General features: G+C 45.6%; 1 protein-coding gene across 9 annotated transcripts in view; it reads right to left on the bottom strand.

The window, feature by feature from the left end:
* Positions 1–22,475, bottom strand: part of trdmt1 (tRNA aspartic acid methyltransferase 1) — a 120,957-nt gene that overhangs the window by 17,344 nt on the left and 81,138 nt on the right. For 7 of the 9 annotated variants that reach the window (XM_072508596.1, XM_072508587.1, XM_072508588.1 and 4 more), the window contains 3 exons: positions 8,055–8,126; positions 7,140–7,205; positions 3,158–3,227 (listed from right to left, as the gene is read on the bottom strand). In XM_072508596.1, coding sequence (XP_072364697.1) covers positions 3,158–3,227; positions 7,140–7,205; positions 8,055–8,126 — 208 coding nt within the window. The remainder of the gene's footprint in view (positions 1–3,157; positions 3,228–7,139; positions 7,206–8,054; positions 8,127–22,475) is intronic. The other 2 variants (XM_072508589.1, XM_072508590.1) reach the window with 2 other exon arrangements.

Below are 22,475 nucleotides of genomic sequence, written 5' to 3'. Positions count from 1 at the left end.
CATAAACAGAAGCCATTTTGAATTAGTTTGTTTTTTAAGAATAAGTGATGGCATATTTTCCCAACCGTTTAGTTTTTAGTGATCCAATTTTACTCTCAGTCCCACAGCAAACTCGAGTTAGGATTAACTCAGCAGGTTAGTTAATAGTACACATCCAAAACCCGTGCGAAGGCGTGTTTGCAACTTCCCACCTCGCATTCACACAGCAATGGGAGGGATAGAAGAAAGGGTGTTTACAATACAAGGACCATAGAAAAATGTCAGCTGCAGAGTCTCAAAGTCAAGTAGGCACTTCAAGTTCGGTTAGCGAAGACTAGTGTTGTGTAAATTCGCTTTTCAGGTGGCATTGATATTTAGGATGAAGTTGGCATTCAGAGATTGCATCAGCTCTGCAGACGATGAAATGAAAGCTTCCAGTAGTGTCAGGTTAGATGAGTCAGTGGTTTAACCTGCACAGAGCTTGCTTGTTTGTATGTGGCAGTCAGATGTTAAACAGCAGAATGGTTGCACAGCTCAGAAAGGTAATATTAAACTGCTCAAAAGGGCAGAGTCTTGGATCATGTGACCTTCCTTCTCCACAGTGATTTTAACAAAGGATGTTTAACCAGTGACTGGAATTTGGCTTTATTTTCAGGACTCGGTCATTATGGGTTGAAAGATTTCCCATTTGTGTTGAGGCTCTGATGTTTGGCAAGCCAATGTCTCAAAACACCGCTGGACTCGTGGGGTTGGTGAATCATATGTAAATGGCATTCCTGTAGCTCATTTTGAAATTGGTGTGTACAGTCCCAGGCGGTCTGTTGAAGGCTACTTAGGAATAATGAGGTATGACATTCCCAAAACTGAGAGAGAATTATTTTGTTCTGGGGACCGCTGGGGTTAATCTCCAGACAGGGGGTCAACCATCTTAATTGTCTGCGTTCAGCAGAAAAGTCCAGTCTAAAATTAAGAAATAGCAGGATAAATTAGGGTTGGGTTTTCTGTTCCATGTTAGTCTCAACAGTAAATGTTAGCAGACTTTTTAGTTGAGACCAAAACCCGTTTTCACCAGCATTTACCATCACAGTTCAATGGAGAGCAATCAGAAGCAGGGTTTTTCCTCTCCATAATCTGCAAATAATTTGGCCATTGTAGCATTTCTATCTGATATCAACTAATCCCTTCCAAATGGAGCTCCAATTTTGGAATTCTTGCTCTGCTGGCATTATATCACAGTGAGCAGACGATTTTGCAAATAAATCGCAAGAAGGCACTACCATTGTTAATTAACAGAAAATTCGTAATTGCACCATTTGTTGTGTAATTTCAATACTTTCACAGGTCCTTTTCCTTAGCGTCAAGGAAGTCACTCAATTTATTTAGATAAATGGGTAGACAGAATCCAGCTAATTAGAAGGCAAGACCACAAATGCTGCTCAAGAGTAATTAAGTGTTGTCCTGCTTACCAGAGATCACTGATTTGACATACACCAAAATTCAAGTTATACTAGGCAACCTGCTCAGAGCAAGGAGCCGAGCTCCTACCAGTATTGAGCCTTTGTGCAGAGCCATGGAGCATATTTTATAATTCACAAAGTGAATGGCCAAAAGCGCAACAGTGGCACCGACCAATGCCATAGAAACTCAGATGGCTGCTATAAAGCCAAAGAGTCGACATGGACAGGGGATTCCGTGTCATTTCAAGGCCCATATCTTCCTGCGTCAGGCTTCATAACTATCTGAAGGGTCCAAAGTGGAAGCTCAGTGGCCTTTCGCCTCCCAAGTCGTAACCCAGGTAGGTGGTGGTAAAGGCCGATCAATCAGTATTATGAAGTTGTGTAGTGTCAGTGGTGGAGGCTGACCCTCAATTCAAGGATGACATTTACTCAGGAGTCACAAATTTCTTTCATGGTTTTGATGTGACAGAAAAGGTCAATTCTCAACCCACTTATCTTTGGGACATGGGACAGGATGTCCCACGAGGTAATACAGGATTTGCTTTTTTATTTCCTTCTCTACTGCTCCTCTGCCTCCAAGAAGTCACAGTGGGTGCAATTTAGAAGACTTGAATTAAAATTCACTGAATGGCACATTTAGCGGGGTGTTTCCCAGAGCTGGAAGACCCTGCTATTCAACAACACGTTGCCCTTTTTTTTGGCCTTGGCAAGGAACTCCCTGTTGAAGCCACTGTTTAAGTAATTTCCTGCACTGGGGAGTTTGTGCAGGAAGACTACTCGCGGATCGGGACACCATTTTTAAAAGCTGCCTGATCTTTCGACCCCCAATGCGGCCTCCGGAACCCCCATACTTCACTTAACTTACCTCTTCCAGCTCCTCGAGCCCACCCTCACCCTACTTCTTCAAGGCAACTTAGCACATAAGCACCTTGGCACTGCCAGACGAACAGTGCCACACAGGAACACTAGTAGTGGTGCCCAAGTGCCAGGGGGAGTGCCAGGGTGCCCAGTGTCCAACTACCCAGTGGCCTCAACTCCCCAGTGAGACCCCCCCGAGGTGCCATCATAACTGGTTCACGACTTTGTGAACCAGTCCAAATGACATCCAGTTGAGGCCTTGCTGGGGAGGCCAGTGAATCCCGGACCCCGGGTGAATTGGGTGAACCCATATTTAAAGGAGCCGAATGGCTGATTTAAACATGCGCACCTGGATGTCGCCCAGCGAGAGCGAGATCCAGATCACGACGCTTCACGAGATTTTGTTGAATCGAGTGAGACATTTTGAGCATCGCACATTGAGGAAATACAATCCCTTTCTACTGAGAAAGATCCTAGGGTTTAAATAGGGCTTAGGTCGTTACAACTGAAGAACCCATAATCTGAAATTGGACTGTGTGTGTGTCTGCACCATTTTCCAACCATTTGCATTACTGACATAAAATCAGGAGCCACACATGTCCAAATTTCTGATATACACTCCCCGTGGGTCAGGTGCCTTAGCAAAGTGCAAAGCTCATGTGGAAAAACAAGCATTTCCATAAATCAAAGTTAATGAAATAACCCAATTGTACTGCCAGTTCAGCAACATTTCTTTTGCTTAAATCATCTTTCAAAATAAAATATAAAGCATTATTTCAACCACTGAAATTTTTTTTTAAACAAGTTGGAATAGGAAAAAATAAGGATCCAACCTCATCTATTAAATTGGCCGGTCTACTTACCAAGGTTGGTGATAGTAGGAATGCTTGGTAAGTGTATCTGCAGCTCTCCAGTGTTTGGATTAATTTATCGCTGTTTAAAAAAATGTGTTTTCAAACTGTTTAAAAATACTGTTTTTAAAATCCATTTTGTGAACTTCAACTGTAGTTAAGTGCTTAAAATACAGTTTCTCAGAACCAATCTAACTTCACCATATATATCTATAATACAACCACATCAAATTAATTATTATTGAAAAGATAACTCCACAAGTAATCACTCAGCTGTAGAATATATTCTAGTTCTGAATTATTTATGTTTTTAATGTTTTGAGAATTTCTTTCTGAAAAGGCAATGGGAGAGAAATTACATTTGACAAGCCATTTTGATCAAATCCATAAAAAATAAGTTACTTTCTGTGTCCTTTACTTGAATCCTCTCTGGCACTAATGTTACAATCAGTGGGAAATAATATTAGCTTGTAATAATAATCTGTAATTCGAACTCGGTATTTTCCTCTTTTTAAGATGACACATTTTTGAGTGAATATATTTCAAGATACAGAATAAACATTTTCTATCTTTTTCAGCACAAGCATACCACCGAGTTAAGAACAGCCCAGCCGTAGAGGAGTCCATTTCTATTTTTTTTCAGTCTGCAGAAATTTTGAAAACTGCTGCTTTAACCAGCAAAGTGCATACAAAAATGGAAGGAATAAGGAGAAAAAATAAATCAGGGCAGGAAACTGCCTAAGCTGATATAAAGAAATCAGAACCAACGCCCAAGTTTTAAAGTAAAGAAGAAACTTAAAAGAAAAGTAATTGACTGTTACAAAAATTGCACAACTACCACAGCCAGCTTCAGCAACCACTGAGAAAGTAATCCAACAGTCATAAAATACACTGAACAATTAAAATGTTCCATATGTGAAGTAACTTATAAATTACACGTTACTAGGAAAAGAGAACTGAGGTTTTAATTCAAAAAGAGAGCTGAGTCAACAGAGCTCTGGGGGTGGGGCATGGTTGGAAATCAAACTATCCAAATTGCAAAAATTTAAAGGAACTGTGGATTTTGTCCACACTGATGTGATAAGAATTCCTTTTTTCTTAATTTTGTCTTTGGTCATGCAGCAAGCATTTTCACTGAGCTATGCACAGATAGTGTACTGAGGTTGGACTGCCTAATCTGAAAAATATTCTAAACGTGTTTTGGAAACATATAAACTTTGATCCCGCACCAGATGCAGTAGGTTTGCCGCCAGGAAGTCTGGCTTTTTTCAAATGAAAACACAGGCACACAATTGTAACATTTCATTTTCTACAGATTATATGTCCTGTCACCTTTGATAATCTATACATAATTCACCAGAATCGGGGATGGCGAACTGAATTCTGTGCATGTGCTTCAGAGATAACAAAAATATATCTCTTGATTAATCAGGGGTTATGGGGAGAAGGCAGGAGAATGGAGATGAAAAAATATCAGCTATGATTGAATTGCGGAGCAGACTCGATAGGCCGAGTGGCCTAATTCTGCTCCTATGTCTTATGGTCTCCCCTCAAAATTATGGGCGGCACAGTAGCACAGTGGTTAGCACTGTTGCTTCACAGCACCAGGGACCCGGGTTCAATTCCCGGCTTGGGTCACTATCTGTGCAGTTCTCACAGTGTCTGCGTGGGTTTCCTCCAGTTTCCTCCCACAGGTCCTGAAGACGTATTTGTTAGGTGAATTGGACATTCTGAATTCTCCTTCAGTGTGCCCGAAAAGGTGCCGGAATGTGGCGACTAGGGGATTATCACACTAACTTCATTGCAGTGTTAATGTAAGCCTACTTGTGACACTAATAAAGATCATTATCAAATGACTCCTAATAGTTCAGTTGTTCCCATTGCACATTTGTTACTGTATTCTCAAAAGTAGTACAATAACAGCATATCATGCAATATTTAAAAGGAGATGCTTAAATAAAGTGCTCTCATTTTCAACACCTTTGAAATCAGTTTGGAGATCACAGCTAGAAAAGTGTGCTTTGGGTTCTTCTGATCATAGAATCATGATATTTACAGTGTAGATGGAGGCCATTCAGCCCATCGAGTCTGCACCTGCCCTTGGAAAGAGCACCAAGCCCACACCTCCACCCTATCCCCGCAATCTCTTCATCATCTGTGCCAGAACAGGAAATATACAACAAGCTGATAATTATATTAATAAATAGTTGAACTCCCAAGGTAAGGGAAGTAATTCCCAAATGTAGAATCAAGCTAAGATCGAGTTGCAGAGCTGGGGATGAAGAAATATCAGGATCAATGTTCAGGTGGAGGGGAAAAAGGGAAGAAGGAACAGGCGGGGGGAAAGTGAGGAGGGAAAGAGAGAAATGTGTGATGGGGAGAAGGAAAAGACAAAAGGATGAAAGGGAGAGTTGGAGAGGTGAGCAGGAATAGAGAATGACAGAAAGGAGGAACAAAGAGCAGAGGAAAAAGAAAGTGAGGGGAATGAATAGCGAGAACAGAAAAGGAAACATTTTCATTAGGTTGAGGGAGGAGGTGCAGTAGACTACCAAATGCTCATGTGGATTTGGTACAACAAAGTCACTATGCATGGTGTAACATAGGAACAGGAGTAGGCCATTCAGTCCCTTGAGCCTGTCCGCCATTCAATGAGATCATGGCTGAACTGTGACCTAACTCCCTTAATATCTTTGTTTAACAAAAATCTATCTACCTCAGGTTTAAAATTAACAACTGATCTAGCTGGGAGAATACAGCCTGCAAAGACACTCAACTGGGGTTGGGGAGGAGTTACGGTACAGAAAGGAATGGAGAGAGTGAGGTACAGGAAAACATGGTGTGAATGGTTGTCTCTCTGTTTCATTCGAACCAAGCATTCCAAACAAGCAGAGCTAACCTTTCTGCCTAACATGTATATTAATTCCTCTCAGGAAGGGGAAGTGAAACTTCTCTTCAATATAACCATCCAAAGTTCCCAGTGGGGGTGTGGCGAGGGTAGGGGATTGTTCCTTTTTGAGACTCCTGGCCCACAAAGTAGCCCTACCGCAGGCCTCCCATGCACCATCGGAACTGTCTGCCTTCAGGGTCTCTCCACGACCATAGCTTACCATCAGGGCCTTTCTATCTGGTACTAGAGCCCCCAAAAGTCACTTGCTTTACTTTGAGGGCACCCCTTTATTGATGTGCCCTAATTCCACCCCAGCAATGGCCACCGCTCCTGGTGGCACTGCTGAGATGTGGGCCCTCTAATTCAGTTGGCAGCTTTTGAGGCCACTTAGTTCAGCAGTCGGTGGCAAAATACGGCCTCAGGTCCTGGGTCCATTCCCTGTGGCATTCCGCCCAGGAGATGGGATCCTTGCCCATCGTCAAAAAAAACCAAGGCATCTATTCTTTCTGCTGCTTCCTAGTTTAGAATCTGCAGGATTCATGAATCGTAATAATAATCTTTATTAGCGACACAAGCAGGCTTATGTAAACACTGCAATGAAGTTACTGTGAAAATCCCCTAGTCGCCACACTACGGCACCTGTTTGGGTACAGTGAGGGAGAATTCAGAATGTTCAATTCACCTGCCAAGCACGTCTTTCGGCACTTGAGGGATAAACTGGAGCATCAGGATGAAACCCACGCAGACACGGGGAGAACATGCAGACTCTGCACAGTGACCCAAGCCGGGAATCGAACCCGGGTCCCTGGAGCTGTGAAGCAACACTGTGCTGAAGAGACATGACATTGCTTTCCCCGTTTACACAGGTTCCATATTACCTGAAGAGCTAGGGCGGCATGCTGTTTTGATCACATTTCTATTTGAGAGTGAAGTGCCCAATCAGCTGACGTAACAGGTCACCCTGTAATATGATTTTAATCTAAAATATAACCTCAGTAGAAAGGAAATTCAAGGTCAATGTCATACAATCTCTTTCCAACACTTAATGGTATAAAAATGTCATGGTTTGAAATTAAGCAGAACCGGTTTCATGAAATGAATACATACCTCGCAACAGATGTTTCAAATCCTTTGACGTTTTCTAGAAGTATATATTTAGGGGTTTTTGAAAGCCTGGGAACACCAAAACAAAAATGACTTTATCCTTACTATTCTAATTCAGGTTTCACTTCCATACCATTCACACAGAAAACAGATATTTTAGAACAAATAATTTTGTAAAGTTTAGTACAGTGAGTACTGACCCTAGCATTTCTCCTGTACTTTATACATTTCAAGAAATGAGAAAAATCTTGGATCTCTTATCTCCGGTATGTGACCCTCAGAAAATTCCACAGCCACACTTAAGACTACCAAGAAATCAGGCAAAGTTTTAGGTTGTTTCACATTCGCTTCCTGTAGGACCCATTGTGAGAATGGTCTTTATAAACTGATTTCAATTATTGACAAAAATATTGATGCCTTTGCTTGACACAAGCAAAAACTTAAAATTACTTACAAAGTCATCAGATGTAAAGATTTTGGTTACTATCTTACCAATGCATTTCATTTTCAGTATTATATTTACCAAACAAATTTTAACAAACAATTTACCTATTCAATCAGCACTAAATTTTGCTTGTAAACATTGAACAGTTTTAGTCACATGGAATCATTTATTGAAATAAAAATACCTATTTAAAATTAGTCTTGCATTTTCGTTTTAAGAAACTGTGATGTGTTAAAAGGCAGAAATAAGACTAGATAATTGTATTTAAGCGTTGTCTGAAATTTGAATAGCTTGCATCAACTCACTGAAGTATCAGTTATTCTTTTGATTTTCAGATGTCACCTGGCCTGCTGTGGATTGCAAGTATTTTTGTTTTTATTTACAACTATTTCCTTATGTCTTTCAAAATATGTTACTGATTCACCATTGAATACTAATGCTTGATAACATTTTAGAAAATAACGTGTTCAGACCTTGGAAGTATTTCAAGGATGTACAAAAAGCTCTTGGTTCTGGGATCCAATACATCTTTCTGTGAACCTATTCTGTTTTAGAAATAAACATGCAAAATTAGTTTTTGAAACAAAGATTTTCTTCTTTTCTAAACTGTTCCTAAACAGAAAATAACGCGAGAATGAAATAAAAGATTCTTCTATATTTAAGTATTTGGAAACAGAATAGTGAGGAGCTATTTGCTATCTAGTTTATTCCGCTCATGAAGATGATCTTTAATATATACTGTCAACAAGGCTTACGTACCGTAAGACGTTAAAATAACTACAAACATGGCAAAAACACCGTAGCACCATAAATGCTTTGAAGTATAATTCAACAAGCATTCAAGTTGTCTCGAAGGGTCATTTGAATACTTGTCCAAGTTACCTCAATGTAAGATATGGGATTTTTTCACGCACATCAAAGTCAATGATAGAAGCTTCTTAAATAATTTATGGTTGAACTCCCCAAAATCAAAGTAGGATTCCACAAATTGTGTGCTAGCAGAAAACAGTCTCCTCCTTCTTATTGACATAAAGGTGAGTTATGAAGCATTTTTTGATTTTCTTGTTTATATGATACTGGACCTACTGTGGTATTTGCATTGTCTTTTATCTTAAGCACTGTTAACTAAAAACGTTGTTGCATACAAAAAAACTGGTTCTGAGAAAATGTAGGATGAATTAATGTAAATTGTCTAAAGGGTGTCTAATTTTAAAAAATCAGAACTTCTACTAAAGATATTGAATACTGTAGCCAAAGTTTATCAGTAATGTCATGGTTAAATATCAAGTCCTAGATCTCATTGTACTTTAAATGTTGATGCATCTGTACCTATCCAGTCAAATGGTGAGTATTCCATCAGACTGGTTGCTTGAGAACCTTATAAATGGAGAAACTTTGTAATGAGTTGAGCCACTTAAATGACTAGTGTAATTAACATTTATACATACGAACAAATTAGAAGCAGGAGTAGGCCACTTGGCCTTTGAGCCTACTCTGCCATTTAATAACTTCCTGGCTGATCTGATTCTTTGGGTTTGGGGAGGGGTTTGTCAGGTGGGTTAGGCTGTTGTACGAGGTCCCGATGGCGAGTGTGGCCACAAATAGGAGGAGGTCCGAGTACTTTCGGTTGCACCGAGGGACGAGACAGGGGTGTCCCCTGTCCCCCCTGCTCTTCGCACTGGCGATTGAACCCCTGGCTATGGCACTGAGAGAGTCGAGGAACTGGAGGAGGTTGGTGCGGGGTGGGCAGGAGCATAGGGTGTCGCTTTATGCGGACGACCTGCTGCTGTATGTGGCGGTGGGACCTGGTGGGAGGAATGCCAGAGGTAATGAGGATGCTTAGGGAATTCGGGGACTTTTCGGGGTACAAGCTCAATATGGGGAAGAGCAAGCTGTTCGTAGTTCAGCTAGGGGACCAGGAGAGGGGGATTGGCGAGCTCCCACTAAAAAGGGCGGAGAGGAGTTTCAGATATTTGGGGGTCCAGGTGGCCAGGAGCTGGGGGGCCCTGCATAGGCTTAACTTTACAAGGCTGGTGGAGCAAATGGAGGAGGAGTTCAAGAGGTGGGACGCGTTGCCGCTGTTCCTGGCGGGTAGGGTGCAGTCAATCAAAATGACGGTGCTCCCAAGGTTTTTGTTCCTGTTCCAGTGCCTCCCCGTGTTTATCCCGAAGGCTTTTTTCAGGCGGGTTAACAGGAGTATAATGGGGTTTGTGTGGGCGCGAGGGACTCCGAGGGTGAGAAGGGTGTTCCTGGAGCGGAGTAGAGATAGGGGGGGCTGGCGCTGCCCAAACTCTGTGGGTACTACTGGGCCGCCAATGCGACAATGGTGCGCAAGTGGGTGATGGAGGGGGAGGGGGCTGCATGGAAGAGGCTAGAGACGGCGTCCTGTGTGGTATGAGTCTGGGGGCGCTGGCAACGGCACAGCTGCCGCTCCCTCCAAGGAGGTATACCACGAGCCCGGTGGTGGTGGCGGCCCTCAAAATTTGGGGGCAGTGGAGGTGGCATAGGGGGGAAGTTAGGGCCTCGGCGTGGACACCATTAGGGGGGAACCACCGGTTCGCCCCAGGAAGAACAGGGGGAGGGTTTTCGGGGTGGCACAGGGCAGGCATACGAAGGTTGGGGGACCTGTTTGTGGACGGGAAGTTCGCGAGCTTGGGTGAGCTGGAGGAGAAGTACGGGCTCCCCCCGGGGAACACCTTCAGGTACTTACAGGTAAGGGCGTTTGCCAGACGGCAGGTGGTGGAATTCCCACGGCTACTGCCACACACAGTACAGGACAGGGTACTGTAGGGAGGGTGAACTCTTCCTCTTCATGCGCGAGGCTCAGCCTCATACAGTTTAAGGTGCTGCACAGGGCACACATGACCGGGATAAGGATGAGCAGGTTCTTTGGGGGTGAGGACAGGTGTGTTAGGTGCTCAGTGAGCCCAGCAAATCACACCCATATGTTATGGGCATGCCCAGCGCTGGAGGAATTTTGGAAGGGTGTAGCGAGGACGGTGTCGAGGGTGGTAGGATCCAGGGTCAAACCAGCCTGGGGGCTCGCAATATTTGGTGTGGCAGAGGAGCCGGGAGTGCAGGAGGCGAAAGAGGCCGGAATTCTGGCCTTTGCGTCCCTGGTAGCCCGGCGAAGGATTCTCCTTCAATGGAAAGATACGAGGCCCCCAAGCGTGGAATCCTGGATCAGTGATATGGCAGGGTTCATTAAATTGGAGAGGGTGAAATTCGCCTTGAGAGGGTCGGTACAAGGATTCTTTAGGCGGTGGCAACCGTTCTTAGACTTTCTGGCAGAACGCTAGACATTGGTCAATGGCAGCAGCAGCTCGGGGGGTTGGGGGGGGGGGGGGTTTACTTTATTTTTGTTTATGTTATTTACACTGGAAGAGTCTGAGGGGGTGTATACACCTGTTGTCTTAAGTCGGGGTGTTAAAGTTAATTTATTATTTAGGTACAGGGGGAGGGGTTTGGGGGGGTTGCTTTTTTAGATTGTGTTTTGTACTTAACCCTGTTGGGTTCTTTTTTCTTTCTCATTTTGTTATTGGTATTTTATGAAAACCTTTAATAAAAATTATTTTTTTTAAAAAAGGAACACTGTCAACATTTGGGACACTCAAAACTAAGCCAGACTCCCCGGCGCCAGCAGGAGCCTTCACAAAAGAGGTTAATGAACACCTCAAGACCGCCCATCGATCAAGGAACTGCTCTAGTATTGGAGAAATCGAACCAAGCGATTGGAACAAAGTCCAATCACCTAGAATCACCAGGTACAGGATCTGCCCCGAAAGGCGGGAAGTCCCTGGGGACTATAAAGTTAAGCCCCCAAGTTCAAATCGCGCTCTTCATCACTTCATCTCTTCGTCCTGCCCGGGTCACCCAGCAACGCGAACCAACCTTGACCGTGACCGGTGCAGTGACCACCGAAAGAAGTAAGTCTTAATTCAACGCTCTCTACGAGATAGACGCACCTAGCTATCAATCCGTACCAACTTCGAATCCCGCAGACTCAGAACCCGAACGAAAGGCCATTTGTTCCCCTGACCTGGTGGGCCAGTCCGAAGATAAGTATAGGCCTGTTAGTTGTAGAAGTAGCTTAGACATAGAATTTGTGCATGAGTAGCGATTAATGTGTAAAATAAATGTGCTTTGATTTGACTCTTACTAATCGGTGTATTGAGTTATTGATCATTACTTGGACTTGAACCTCGTGGCGGTATCATAAAGATACCTGGCGACTCGAGAGCAAAGGTAATAAAACAGAGCAATTGACCCAACCGGAAAGTTAGCAACATTATTTGGCGACATCTGACGGGACCCGATCTAGAAGTGGCATAGCCACTCCGGCAGAACCCAGAATTTGAATTAGAGATCGAATTGGGAACAGAAAACCACAAGCGATCAAGCAGTTCTGATCAATACTCATAATTCGGAAGTGTGTGTATGCACGTGTAACTAACAGGGCGATAAGGTAAAACTGATAGATTTTTTGTTGCGACAAAACCGTCGGGGGTTTGTATTTCGGAAAGTAGCGAAAGCCGTACCCGTATTTACAGCACAGCCTTAATACCCCTGTCCCAAATTTGAAGAGCAGCATTCGGATAGGAAAGATGGCAATGCAGGCAATGCAACGCCTCATGAACCCCGAGGAATTTGTGGTTGCAGCGACCAACAGCAGTAGAGTGGGACAATGTCCCATTTGGGAGAAAGAAATTAGGAAGTACATCAAAGGGAAGGGATGGCCCCTTTGGAGTGAATTCTGTGACAACGAGGAATCAGGCCCCGGGAGTATAGGACATACTTGGTGGGAGACCCTGAGCGAGATCCACAAGAAGAGCTTAGGGAAAGTTCGCAAGCCGATGGCAATCGTGTCCTGCTTGGCACAGCTGCGAGGCACAGAGGAGGTCGTTAGGACGCTCCGGAAAGAGGTAGAAGGCATACATCAAATGAGTAAGGTCGATGTAAGCGAGGTAGAAAAAGAGAACTTAGAATTAAGGAGGAAGTTGGCAGCAAAAGACGGAGAGGTGGAGGATGCCAAAAGTGCACACCAGTCTTGTCTGGCGCACTTAAGCAGCTTCCAGTCCCAATATGAAAAGGCCTATCAGGACAGGCAACGTGCAGTCCTGGTACGTGAAGAAACAGAGAAGCAGGTAGAGGCATTGCAGAGGCAGTGTGGTGACCTGAAGGCAGCGTTAAGAGCACTCCATGCTGTCACCACGGAGCAAAGACAAAGCTCACTAGACCACGCAAAGTGCCGGAAGCAGATTGCAGAGCTGCAATCACTGCTTTCAGTCCAAAAAGGATTCCAGGAAACATTTGGAGCAAAATTAGATGAGGAAGACGGCCCTGATTGGGAAGAATTAAATGAAACATCGCAGAGATATGTTCAGGGAACATGTGCGCAGGGAAAGCCACAGAAGAGAAAAGCGCCCCAACCCCCCACAGAGCAGATAGTTCAGGCTCCAATGAACCCAGTAACCACCCGCCGCACAGCCATATTGGATACGGAATTTCTATACTACACCTCCTTAACAATGACCCAATTACGGGACGCGTGCAAGAAAATCACACCGTTCCTCCCCACCTCAGACCCCCACCATTTCTTTGCCAGAGTAAAGCAGCAGGCGACCATGTACGGCCTGGATGAACGAGAGCATGTAAAGCTCACAGTTTTAAGTTTAGATCCTTCAGTAGCAGCAGCCCTTCCCGACCCACAGAATGTAGGAGGAGGCACCCTTGCAGAAATGCATACCGCGATCCTGGATGCGATCGGGTATAACCAGGGTGACCCCGTAGATGGCCTCAACAAATGCAGGCAAAAGAAAACCGAGCACCCCACAGCGTTTGCTGGACACCTGTGGATCCACTTTGCAGCAGTCTTTGGAGATGTAGACCGCGCCCATTTGTCCACAGACGACATAGTCAAATGGACCCGCACCCTTATCTCCCATGCCACAGAAACAGGACAAAAAGCTTGTGCCAATTATGATCCCTCAGAGGAGGCTCATGCCGAGAAGTGGGTAGTAAAAAGATTGTCCCGCGCCTGGGAGCAGTCTGTACAAAGCAAACCCGCAGTTAAAAATCCCGAGGAAAAGCAGGCCGACGCAGATATACAGGCAGTTACAACACACCAGAACCCTGCATGGGTGAATGAAGGAAAGAACAGCCCCCCCACCCAAGTCACAGGAGTGTTACAACTGTGGATAGTTGGGACACTTTGCAAGGGAATGCAATGCCCCACGAAAGCCACAGAGAGCCCAGCAGACGGGCACTCTGAATAAGAAGAAGACAGAGCCGATTCATAGTGTTAGCGCCCGTTCAGATCAGACGGACCTGACCGGAACGGACTGACGGCGTTCGGGCTCCCCCAGTTGGGTCTGCGACACCCTTTGGGATAGGTCTGGACGACCGGTAGTTGCAGCGAAAATTCGGGGACAGCCCATCGAATTTCTCTGGGACACAGGAGGGTCCCGCACCACAATAAATTCCACCACCATGTTCCAAAAGGACACAAGGCCCACTACAGCCACTATCACCCTCAGCGGCTTTACAGGCCACTCACAGCAGGGACACATCACAGCCCCTGTACCCATTCAAATCGGCAACATCACCACCAAGCACCCCGTAGTCTTAGTTGACCTGCCCCACACAGCAGAACACATTCTGGGAATCGATTTTATGAATTCCCACAACCTTTCATTTGATCCAGTCAACCAGTGTGTCTGGAAAATGGCAAAATCTGCAAGAGCCCCCGTAACGCTCAACATAGGTGAATATGCGAACAAAATTAGCGCAGTAGGCGAGTTTTGGTTCAACCCGACCACGCTTAGCACAGATAAGCAGGTTAGGGCAGTTCTGCAAAAGAGAGGGCAGCATTCGCGACCCACAAACACGACTGTGGCCGGATGACTGGCTCCGTACAGATCACAGGACCTGACCCTAGACCCCAAAAACAATATGGATTTCCCCAAGAGGCAGAGGGAGAAATCGCAAAAGTAATCGAAAGCTTATTAGAGCAGGGCGTACTTAGATCAGTAGCCTCCACTAATAATGTCCCGATTTGGCCAGTGAGAAACCCCGATGCATCATGGTGGGCAGCACGGTAGCACAAGTGATTAGCACTGTGGCTTCACAGCGCCAGGGTCCCAGGTTCGATTCCCCGCTGGGTCACTGTCTGTGCGGAGTTTGCACGTTCTCCCCGTGTCCGCGTGGGTTTCCTCCGGGTGGTCCGGTTTCCTCCCACAGTCCAAAGACGTGCAGGTTAGGTGGATTGGCCATGCTAAATTACCCGTAGTGTCCATAAGGGTTGGGAGGGGTTATTGGGTGGAAGTGAGGGATTAATGTGGGTCGGTGCAGACTCGACGGGCCGAATGGCCTCCTTCTGCACTGTATGTTCTATGTAATCTATGTAATCGATTACCGGGAACTCAACAAAATCACCCCCGCAGCAGCCCCCACAGTAGCAATAAGTCCCGAGACCATGCTCAAGCAGGGACTCAATTCCCGATTCTTTACGGTTTTGGATGTCAGTAATGGATTCTGGTCCATTCCATTGGCAAAGGCGTGCCAGTACAAATTTGCCTTCACTTTTTAAAATCAGCAATACACATGGACATGCCTGCCACAAGGATTCCACAACTCCCCCTCCATTTTCCACCGACAGCTGGCAAATGGTTTAGCCAAATTCTCTCGCCCCGAATGTCTGGTTCAGTACGTAGACGACCTACTACTGCAGACAGACACCAAGGAAGAGCACATCGAGCTTCTGTCCGAACTCCTGGAACTTTTACATTCAATTGGTTGAAAAGTTAACCCCCAAAAGGCCCAGATTTTGGAAGACAAGGTGATATATTTGGGAACAATTATCACACATGGTAAACGCGAGATCGAGCACAAAAGGATTGACTCGATTGCTAAATTGCCCCTTCCCCAGAACGTTTCAGCCTTCCGGTCGTTTTTAGGACTGGTTGCTACTGTCGAAACCACATTGACGGTTTCGCCAGCAAGGCAGCACCCCTCTCAGATCTCCTAAAGAAAGGAGCCCCCTGGGAATTGCTTCCGCAGCATACGCATGCTGTGGACTCTTTAAAACAGGCACTCATAGCAGCCCCCGCACTACAAGTTCCAGACCCACTTTCCCCTTGCGCTATAGAGGTAGCAACCACAGACCGCACCCTTTCGGCCGTGCTCCTCCAGGAACGGCACGACCAGTTAAAGCCCGTAGCTTATGCCTCCAGAATTTTAGATGATGTGGAGCAGGGATTTTCAGCCTGCGAGAGGCACCTGCTCACAGTATTTTGGGCAGTTCAGTATTTTTCGTACATTACCGGACTGAACCCCATCACAATCCTCACAGAACACACCCCACCCAACCTTTACTGGACGGACGACTCAAGGGCGGTACAGTCAGTCAGATTAGAGCAGTTAGACGGACCCTTCTTTTGCAGGGACGGGACATCTGTGAAATGGACAAAGACCCACACTTTTTTAGCAGACAACCTACAGTACCCCGGAACCCCCCCCCATGAATGTGAAATTATCTCTCCACACAACACAGGCCTCTTTATTGCGAAAACACCCCCCAGAAAGATAGGTAGTTCTACCCAGAGCCCCCAGCACACAGATACGTGCGAGCCCATAAAGATATATGTGGGTGGATCTTCCACACTATTGGATGGGAAGCGCATAACAGATTGCGGTATTTATGTTGAGGATGCGCAGGGACACGCCCTAGAAGAAATAGTAATAAAACTTCCAGGACACTTAGGCGCGCAGGCAGCAGAACTTGCGGCCATCGCGTATATAGTGGAACACCCAGATTCCTTCCCCAGCCCAGCAGACATATACTCGGACAGCCTCTATGTCTGCAACAGCCTCACAGAATTCCAGCCCATGTGGAAAGCAAGAGGATTTGTTTCCGCAGACGGAAAACCCCTCCCCTCAGCCACATTACTCTGTCACATTTTAGAGAGAGCACAGAACAGGACTTTTGGGATAGTCAAACTTCGAAGTCTCCATCGTTCCTCCCCCCCTCGAAATGTAAAAGCCGACACATTGGCTAAAGCAGGTTCCAGGCATGTATATTTTTGGACACACCCCGAAAGCGCACCAGTGAATGCAGTTCAGATCTCGCAGACTAAGATCGAGGATCTAGTGCAGGACAGCAATCTCAGGGGGATTTTAAAAGGAAACTATCCAGCACCCTACGAGAGGTTTAAAAATGCTCTGACCACACATGACGGCGTGGTGTTAAAAGACACCCTTTATGTGGTTCCTGAACAGGACAGGAATCAACTGATTTGCTTATTCCATGACGGTCATGGACATCAGGGAATCGATCCCACTACAGCCCACCTCAGGCAGCTCTGCTGGTGGCCGAATTTAAAAGAAGATGTTACTCACTATGTTGAGTCTTATCTGTGCCCAGAATAATCCGGACAGATATGCCAAAAAGGCTGAGCTTAGTCACACCCGACCCGTTAATGGCCCCTGGACTAACCTCCAGATTGATTTTATAGGACCATTGCCCCCTTGCAGGAATGGCTATAAATATGTACTCGTGGTGATAGACACGTTTACAAAATGGGTGGAAGCAGTCCCATCCAGGACAAACACTGCAAAGACCACAGCCAAAATTTTGACCCACCACAACTTTACAAGATGGGGACTCCCCCGCAGCATTGAATCCGACCAAGGTTCCCATTTTACGGGACGTGTCATGAAGAACGTCCTCACGATATTTAGCATTATGCAAAAATTCCACATTGCATACCACCCCCAGTCGAGTGGTATCGTGGAGCGCATGAATCAGACCCTAAAATCCACCCTCAGAAAAATGGTCCAGCAAAACAACACCACTTGGGACTCAGTCCTCCCTTTTGCGCTGATGTTTCTGCGTAATACAGTTTCAACTTCCACAGATTACACCCCACACACCCTCATGACCAGACGCCCCATGAGAGGCACAGAATTTTTATTAGGTTTAGACTTGACCAGCCCCGAAGTGACAGCCCTCACACACGAGAACGCAGTCAAACAATTAGTAGAGAATGTTAAAACGGCTCAGCTAGCAGCCGCAGCGAAATTGGGCACAAGAGAGAAACAGAGCAAGGCCTGTTTCAACAAGACAGTGCATGCGACTGAGTTCAGTGTAGGACGGCAAGTCATGCTCTCCGTATACAACCCCAGCACATTCCTGTCACCTAAGTACTCGGGTCCGTACTCCACTGCAGACAAAGTAAGCCCTTCCGTCTACAAGATAAAGTATCCCAACGGAAAGACTGCGTGGTTCCATATCAACCAGATGAAGGCATATGGAACACAGTCTAACCACGCACACCACGTCATGCTAGACGCAGCACACCACACCCCGCCCACAGCCAACGTAACCCTACCATCCCCCAACACGTCCAGCTCAGCCACGGACTCAACCTCGACTCCACCCCCTAAATATGCACTCCGTCCCGGAACGCCCACAGACTGCAGCAGCAGAGACAGCGACTGTGACTCGGACGATAGCCGCAGCACGCCTCCCTACTAGCCCCATGCAACAGGACCCACACCCAGCGAATCTGACCACGATTCGAGTGATCCCTTCATGATCACTTTCCTAAACAAACCCCACCACCGACCACCGACCCGCAATGACGACCCCGATTCCGTCCCCACACAACTAGACACCACCTATTGGCACAGAGACAATTCGTACAGACTCGTCCGGAATGACGAGAGCGATCTGAAATCATACCAAGCAGCCCTATCAGCCTTGATACATTCAAGAGTTTGGCATCCGGGCGAAGATGACGACCTTGAGACTGACTCCAAAACGCGAACCCCTTTGCGACCCTGTTCGCAACCGATAACTGAGGTGTCCAGATGATGTTTTAAAAGAAACCGCTTGGGAGAAAACGGTGTCCTTTCTGATGGAACCTGCAGCATGTTGTTTGTAGTGTTTGTTAAATGTTGTATGTTGGACCGGAATTTTTTTTTTCCACGGCCCCACGCCTTTTCGGCCGAAACCTCGGAGGACTTGCCCACAGAGGCTTGCTATTGGCCAGACGCTAGTTCAGAGGAACTAGTTTGTCTGCAGAGACTTGTTAAGGTCCCAGGCGCCAGTTCAGCGGAACTCGTCTGTTGACAGACGCCCGTTCGTAACTGCCCTTCTGGTTCGAAGGTAGAACTAATACGGCAATCCCCCACGATAACTACATTTCTTGCCCGTTCTTGTCGGTTGCTCAGGCAGTGGAGAAACGGCTTGGGACCCGCCCTGCCTGGGAACCCCACTCTGGTCAGCTACGCTCGGGTAGGGGACACACGGCATTGGTCGCCGTCCTACCCGGGGACTCCATCCAACTCTTACCCATACGCACCTCATTTTGGATAGTTTTAGCTCAAAAAGTTTTGTTTTGTTTCAGGTAAACCTTAGGTTGCCAACCATATGTTATTTACATCCTCAGACATTTGGATGGTAAATCGCACAGTCTGCGAGACGGCTCACACTGGTTCATTATTTGAAAGTGTGTCTTGTCCTAAAATTCGTTTTTTGAAAAAGAATTAAGGAGTCACACATAGTGACAAATTATAAAGGGAGTAATTGGCACTAAAGGACAGACAGGCTATCATACGAGATGTTAAACCAAGATAGTAACAGACACTATGCTTGTTTCACACAGAACTCCAGAAGCTCCAGGACAAGAGAAGAGAAGAGAAGTGAAAGAAGAAGAACCATGAGGACATCCTCCGCGTGGTTCATCGTGATAATGGACATTTGGTTGCGCGTGAACACGAACCCCATGACCTCAAGCCCCCCAGCCGTTAATGATTCACTTCCCCACAGTACCCAGAGCCCAGTCACCAGCGACACCACACCATCTTGGTGTGCCAGGTTTATAACCTGGTACTCCCTGACCTACTTGATAGAATCCTTATTAGTATTGGCAATACTCTGCTGCATCGTGCAGACTATGCGTCTGAGAAAATGGAGGAGAGCCTACCGCGCTCGCACCCCGGTATATAGGATCAGATCCCCTATTTTCGGATACGATCAGACCCCCGACCCCCGCGATCTATAATAAAGAGCATTCGTTTGCGTTTTGTTGTAAATAAAGAAATGTTCATGAGCAATTGTACGATCCTGAGCTTGACTGCCAAGCCAGGAAACATGTGTATAAACTGCTATGATTTTGTTTGTATGGTGAGGAAATTAGAGTGATGAAATCATTTCAGTACTTTGACTATAATTGGTTGGATCATTTTTTTTTTTTAATGGATAGGGCACTCCAGATTAGGTTTCTGGTCAATGGGACCCCTAGGATGTTGGTGGTATGCCATTGAATGTCATGGGAAGTTGATTAGATTATCTCTTACTGGTTATGGTAATTGCCTGGCAATTATGTGGCACAAATGTTTCTTGTTATTTATCAGCTCAAGCTTGAATGTTGCCATGGTCCTGGTGCATGAAAGCAGGGCTTTTACAGTATCTGAGGAGTTGTGAATGGTACTGAACATCAGCGAACATGTTCACAACAGACTTATGATGGAGGGAGTCACTGATGCAGTAGTTGAAGATGTTTATGCCTAGCGCCCGAAGGAACTCCTATGGTAAAGTCCCGGGCTGAAACTATTAATCTCCAACAATCTCAACAATCTTTTTTCTGTTAGGTAAGAGTCCAGCTAGTGGAGCGCTTTCATTGAAACTAGAATCAAGAGTAGGCCACTAAAATCTATCTCTTTCTTGAATACTTGGACTTGGACTCCACAGTCTTGTGTGATAGAGAATTCCACTGGTTCATGACCCTCTGAGCGAAGAAATGTTTCACCTCAGTTCTATTTGGTCTGCTCTGTATCCTGAGACTGTGTCCCCTTGTTCCAGATTCCCCAACTATAAAAACATCCTCCCTGCATCTAGTCTGTCCATTCCTGTTAGAATTATATATGTTTCAATCAGATCTAAATTCTAGTGAATACAGCCCCAGTCAAAACGATCTCTACTGACAGTCCCGCTAACCCTGGTATCAGCCTAGTGAAAATTCAAATAAAACAATGAAAAGTATTCTACTGCCAATTTTGTACAAAGATGTTCAAAAATGTTTCCTAGATAGGGTAGGGTTCAACACTAATATAGCAGATCAACCTTCTCAGTATCATTTACCTACAGTATCATTTGTCAATTCAAGAGTGTGAATAGAACAAAAAAGCAAAGTGCTCCTGGATGTAAATGACAAGTTCACTTTCTTTACTATAAATATGCACATTATTTTATTAAGGTAAAAACTATGGGCAGAATTTAGTTCCACCGACAGTGCAATCCGGCACTCCTGAGCCTCCCTTGTGATTAAGACCCACAGAGGGCAGAAATCCTGCTTCTGAGAGAGCTGCCAATCAGAGATCAGCTTGATTGCCAGCAGTAGCAATAATGCTCTAAGACCTTCGCCAGGGGTTGTTGCTCGATCCCTGGAGACAGACGAGTGGGGCGGGATAGGGTCGCAGGTGGGAGAGCCATGGAATCCCAATAAATCCCTGAGCCACCATTAAATCCAGAGATAATTGCCTTTAAGTGGCTCATTCATGAGCCTGATTTGCATCCCAAAGCCAACAGGTGGGTTTCCCATGTCGGCATACCCTACGAAATTGGAGACAGAATTCTCAATATTGGTAACATAGAACAGACAGTGCAGAAGGAGGCCATGTGGCCCATCGAGTCTGCACAGACTCACTTAAGCCCTCACTTCCACTCTATCCCCGGAACCCAATAACCCCTCCTAACCTTTTTGGTCACCAAGGGCAATTTAGCATGGCCAATCCACCTAACCTGCACATCTTTGGACTGTGGGAGGAAACCGGAGCACCCGGAGGAAACCCATGCAGACACGGGGAGAACGTGCAGATTCCGCACAGACAGTGACCCAGCGGGGAATCGAACCTGGGACCCTGGCGCTGTGAAGCCACAGAGCTATCCACTTGTGCTACCGTGCTAACCCCTGCCATCAGGCCCACCCTGGCAAATGTCATTAAATCCTAGCCTAAATTTCTCTTCACAAATACAAAGATTGAATTGTATGCTCGAAAAGGCAATATTGGTTGCAATATGGGCTGTCAATGTTCACTTTCATGTTAAGTGCATAGTAGGTTTGTTCTAAGAAATATTTAGAGCAGGAAGCCAATTACCTGCCTCTTGTCCCTGATGAAAAGTCATCAGCCTGAAATATAAATGCTGTTTCTCTCTACACAGGTGCTGTTTGACTTGCTGAATGTTTCCAACATTTTCTGCATTTATTTAAGCCAATACGTGTGTTGTAAAATGTTAGTTGGAAGTTTTTTGGGTCCCACACCTCAGGATGGACATACTGGCACTGGAGCGGGTCCAGCGGAGATTCACACGGATAATCCCAGGAATGGTAGACCTAACATACGATGAACGTCTGAGGATCCTGGGATTATATACATTGGAGTTTAGGAGGTTGAGGGGAGATCTAATAGAAACTTACATGATAATGAATGGTTTAGATAGGGTGGATGTAGGGAAGTTGTTTCCATTAGCAGGGGAGACTGGGACCCGGGGGCACAGCCTTAGAATAAAAGGGAGTCACTTTAGAACAGAGATGAGGAGAAATTTCTTCATCCAGAGAGTGGTGGGTCTGTGGAATTCATTGCCACAGAGGGCGGTGGAGGCCGGGACGTTGAGTGCCTTTAAGACAGAAGTTGATAAATTCTTGATTTCTCGAGGAATTAAGGGCTATGGAGAGAGAGCGGGTAAATGGAGTTGAAATCAGCCATGATTGAATGGTGGAGTGGACTCGATGGGCCGAATGGCATTACTTCCGCTCCTATGTCTTATGGTCTTATAATATGCACAATGTCAGTGTTTAAAAGTTCACTGTTTAATAATCAATGAGAAAAAT

The sequence above is a fragment of the Scyliorhinus torazame genome, chromosome 6, assembly GCF_047496885.1.
Source record: "Scyliorhinus torazame isolate Kashiwa2021f chromosome 6, sScyTor2.1, whole genome shotgun sequence".
In the NCBI taxonomy this organism is placed as follows: domain Eukaryota; kingdom Metazoa; phylum Chordata; class Chondrichthyes; order Carcharhiniformes; family Scyliorhinidae; genus Scyliorhinus; species Scyliorhinus torazame.
The sequence above is the reverse complement of the archived record's forward strand: the minus strand, read 5'-3'. Positions and strand labels throughout refer to the sequence as shown.